The following is a 4,807-nucleotide window of genomic DNA, read 5'->3' on the forward strand; positions in this document are numbered from 1 at the left end:
TACTGTAGGCAGCTGATGAGACTGTAGCGGTGCTTAGTGAAATAAACACTTGTGTAGACGTGTAAAACTTAAAGTTGTAAGGTGCAGTGTTCACCTTTGGATCTACTGCAACAGCTGCAGCTTCATCAGCCGCCATTTTGAAAATACGTTGGTGATCCGTCCTCTTCCAGCGGTTCACACTCGACTATTTGTTAATTTGGTGACATTTAGCATCTAATGTCTTCAAAGTGCTGTTGGGCAAAACTGTGGCACAAGGTGAACGCAGCATTTTGATTGTATTTTCTACAGTTTTACGGTTTGTGTTCGACGTGTTGATACATGACGTCATGTTTGATGCTGCTGGTGACGTCGTCAAATATGGTTTTGACAAATTGCAACCTGTAGTTCATATTTGGGGAGTAAATCGTTAGCTCGCTACACGTTAGCTCGCTACACGTTAGCTTGCTACATGTGAGTGAGGCTACAGATGCTGCCTTGACAGTTTGTTCTTTTGTTTGTATATACTACTATAATACAGTCATTTAAAAAAGAAAATTGACCTTCTTTTATTATAAATCAGACGATATTGATTTAAGCTTCATGGTAACTATTTCTTGAGACTCTGTTACAGTCAATGAACTCAGGCTGATTGGTCCGTCTGTGACCGTGGTCGAACCACGAGCTCGGGGAAACCCGTGTGCACGTCCATCTCTCTGGTGAACTGCAGGTCGACCGCCTCACCGACGACCACCTCGGCTGTGGTGAACACCTCCAGATCCCCCAGAGCGTGACCGCCGACCGTCCGGCCCTCGCCGTCCGACAGGGAGATGTGGAGGTGGGCGTTCGGGTTGAGCGTGCCCACCAGGGAGACGATCTCAAACCGCCCGCTGAGGTGCAACACCTGAGGGGGCAATCACGCTGATGATGACGAGCTAACGTAATAATAATACAATGAGGGTGTTTCACTTATGAATGTCTATAGAATAACTTTGAATTATTCATATTTTCTGTGACTTTCAGTGGCTTCTATAATAAAATTTTGAGGGATTATTTTAAAGATTTCAAGCATGTTTCTATTATTTTGAGTTTCTGGCAGATTTATACTTTGTTAAACTCGGATCCAGGAACAATCATCTCGCTTTCATAACATCTCAGCACCTCATTGGTGTTTGTCGCTGTGGCGTTGGCGAGCCGGAGCGTCGCCTTGGTGAGGCTGCCCACGCAGGTGATGATGAACGGCGCTCTCAGCCGCCTTTCCTCCACGAACACCTGCAGAGATCCCAACAGCTCCTGACCCGGACCGAACCGCACGGCGTGGACCTGCAGGGCCGATCCTCCTCCAGCTGAACTCTGGGAAAAAATATGATTTAGTTTGTTAGTTTGTGCCGTCCCAGTGTGTGTGTGTGTGTGTGTGTGTGTGTGTGTGTGGTCCATTCAGATCTTTAACTGGATCACTGTGCTTAACCAAACAGAAGCCTGACCTCTGACCCTACTGGAGGGGGGGGAGGGGGGGTGTCATGTGACCCAACATTAATGAAGCTCACACTGATCCACAGTTTGAAAAAGAGCTGAGAGGAGGAGCAAACATCACTTTACATGTATTAACTCAACGTTAATGAGCCGACGCGTGAACTCTCCGTAATCTCAGCGTCTCGTCATTTAAACGTCGTATTTGATTCAGTTTTTATGATTTTCAACCAGTTTCTTTGTTGAAAGTTGTTTGAAATCTTTATGAACATTTCCCAAAAGAATTCATTATAAAAACAGAGACTTTCAGTTTGTGCTCTGACAGATGCGACGGACGGCCAATCACAAACAGGTGGAAGATTTATAAAGAAGTTTTAATAAATTAAAATGAGTAAAATTATGATTCCTATAATGCACATATGTAACATAGTTTATTACTGGACTCAGATTATCTCTCATACATCTACAGTCAGTTATTTATATGCAGTTATTTATTTTCTCTCGTAATATTTCAAGTTGTTTCTTTTTTACACTGATGATCTTTCTTGTCATTGTTTTTATTAATGTGTAAAGTTTGTCTTGCTCTGGTTGTGTGTTTTTGTTTGTGTGTGTGTGTTTTTTTTTACGTCGACTCTGTCCCTTTAAATTGACAAAGAAAGTTTCTTGAATTGAACTGAATATAAATATATTACATTAAAGTTTTAAATATTAAACATTTAAACTGAAACTACAGTGAAACTACAAACCACGAAAAAATGGACTTAAAAGTATTAAAAAAGTTTGTTATGAAAAATGTCACTATTCACTGTGTTATATTTAATCACATTTACTGTACATTATTTGAATATCTTTACAGAAACATTTGTGTATTATTATTATACTTTTAAGATCATATGTGTTTTACATGGAAAGTTCTTATATGATATAAAGTAGTGGAATAAAAATATAATATTTCCTTCTAAAATTTTATGGAAAAAGTAGTAAAAAGTGTAAAAACTTAAAGTCTGTCAGAACCGTTCAGCACTTGAATAAATGTGACATTTCACTGCCGTTTAAAAATGAGAAATCGCCATTGTTATGGATGTGACAGAAGTTTAACCGTGGTGGGAAACTCAAAAACCTTTCGGACGATCGAGAGGCAGCAGCTTCGCTCTGCCGCCGCAGCTTCGCTCTGCCGCAGCTTCGCTCTGCCGCCGCAGCTTCGCTCTGCGGCCGCAGCTTCGCTCTGCCGCAGCTTCGCTCTGCCGCAGCTTCGCTCTGCCGCAGCTTCGCTCTGCCGCCGCAGCTTCGCTCTGCGGCCGCAGCTTCGCTCTGCCGCAGCTTCGCTCTGCCGCAGCTTCGCTCTGCCGCAGCTTCGCTCTGCCGCCGCAGCTTCGCTCTGCCGCCGCAGCTTCGCTCTGCCGCCGCAGCTTCGCTCTGCCGCGGCAGCTTCGCTCTGCAGCTCGGGCTGAGAGAGTTAAACTCAGTGACACTGTGTTTATATTAATGATCTGCAGAGACTGAAGCTGAACGAGGTCTAATTCATGTCTGTTTGACTCGTACTCAGCAGCAAAGAAGCTTCAGTGAAGACTTTATTGTTTCCTATTCTCTCCTCTGTTTGCTTTTGTCATAAACACGCTCTTCTTCTTCTTCTTCTTCTTCTTCTTCTTCTTCATGTCTTTACTGCAGCAGAGAGCTCTGTGTGAAAATAAAAAAGTGTAAACTCACCATTCTGCACGAGGCTCCTGAGGAATTAAACTCTGACCACAAACACACCAGTTAAACATTTACAGTCACACACGCAGGATCATCAGTCTGTGGATCTGAGCATGCTCAGTAGAGCTCACACTGAAGACTTCCTGGTTTAGGATTCTTTATTCCTGGTCCTTTACTGCCCCCTGGTGGAGAGTTTAGAGACCTGCAACCAGATGTACATTTGGGTTCTAAGTTCTGTGTCTGTACCATTAATATTAATAAAAACATTTACCAAGTTTTATTATGACTACACCTTAGATTTTATATATTACAGCAGCTTGTGAAAATCTGGAGGATTTCTTCTTCTCTTTTTTCAGAGTTGGAGTCAGAATCTCTTTAAAAATGCATTTATATACATTTTAATCTAGCAAATAACATGATGATGAGGATGCAACGCACCTTTCACAATAATGGCAGTGAAACTAAATAATAATAATTTAAATAATAGTAATAAATAATAAATAATAATAATTTATATACAGTGCATTCAGAAAGTATTCAGACCCCTTCACTTTTTCACATTTTGTTATTTTATTATTAAGTTTTATGCTAAAATTGTTTAAATACTTTGTTTACTTCATCAGTCGTCATTCCGTACCCCATAATGACAAATTGAAAACAGATTTTTTTATTTATTTATTTATTTTAACAAATTCATTAAAATGTAAACCTGAAATGTCACATGGACAAACAGTCAGTATTCAGACCTGAAACACCTTTGGCAGCGATTGCAGCCTCCGGTCTTGGGTTTGATGTCACAACCTTTGCACATCTGGATTTGAGAATTTTCTGCTCTTCTTCTAACAAGTACAATTATTATGAGATACATAATATGTACACATTATATACAAAGACTTTTATTTACAAATACTCAGATGTGTATTAATTTAAAGTAAGCGAAGCTTGTGCAGGAGAGACAGGAAGATAAATGTCTCATTTCAGTTCTTTCTTAAGTAATTATTTTCATGTTTTTAAAAGGTATTCCTGCAACTTACTATTTACTATTGCACATAGATAGACACATTGATAGACACATTGATAGGAAATAGACAGAGACATTAAGGGTCAAGCTCCTCCTCACGACAAGTTAAATCCCTCTTACTTATAAAACTTGTTTGTTTTCCGACACATTATCAGACAGCTTGAGAGAATCATGAAAAAAAAAACAGATTTACAAATGAAACATGAACCTTTGTGACCTTCTGTTGAGGATCTGAACTCTCTCTCTCTCTCTCTCTCTCTCTCTCTCTCTGAGTGAAGAACTTCTTTGTCTTTAACCCCAGGTGGTGCTGTGGTGTGAAAAATGAGTCCAGAAGCAACGGCCTTTAACTGACACAGTCACACAGTATCATACTTATCCATACATTATTATGCTCCTCTGGGGCTCAGTGTTAAAGTGAATGACATGTAGAGATTTAAGTGCTATAATTTAGACATTTTTATGAATGAACAAAATTAATGTTTGACTTTGAACCTTGAATTAAATTTGAAATTTTATTCCAACTAATTAGTTGAAACACCTCGTACTGGGTTCTCTCAGGAAATACTGTTTGTTTATTTTCTCACTTGGTTTCAGTGAGTGTGAGGACAGCGACAAGATAATGACAATAAAGTGTTTAAAGCTCCA

General features: G+C 39.9%; 1 protein-coding gene across 1 annotated transcript in view; it reads right to left on the minus strand.

The window, feature by feature from the left end:
• Nucleotides 1-520: 520 nt before the first annotated feature.
• Nucleotides 521-4,807, minus strand: part of LOC111645215 (uncharacterized) — a 22,844-nt gene continuing 18,557 nt past the window's right edge. Inside the window, exons 3-5 of the mRNA XM_087170418.1 lie at nucleotides 2,567-2,902; nucleotides 1,138-1,329; nucleotides 521-880 (exon numbers count right to left, since the gene is read on the minus strand). Coding sequence (XP_087026544.1) covers nucleotides 620-880; nucleotides 1,138-1,329; nucleotides 2,567-2,902 — 789 coding nt within the window. The 3' untranslated portion in view covers nucleotides 521-619. The remainder of the gene's footprint in view (nucleotides 881-1,137; nucleotides 1,330-2,566; nucleotides 2,903-4,807) is intronic.

The sequence above is a fragment of the Seriola lalandi genome, unplaced genomic scaffold, assembly GCF_002814215.2.
Source record: "Seriola lalandi dorsalis isolate HSWRI2012SDOR001 ecotype SW California unplaced genomic scaffold, Sedor1 jcf7180002054947, whole genome shotgun sequence".
Lineage (NCBI taxonomy): Eukaryota > Metazoa > Chordata > Actinopteri > Carangiformes > Carangidae > Seriola > Seriola lalandi.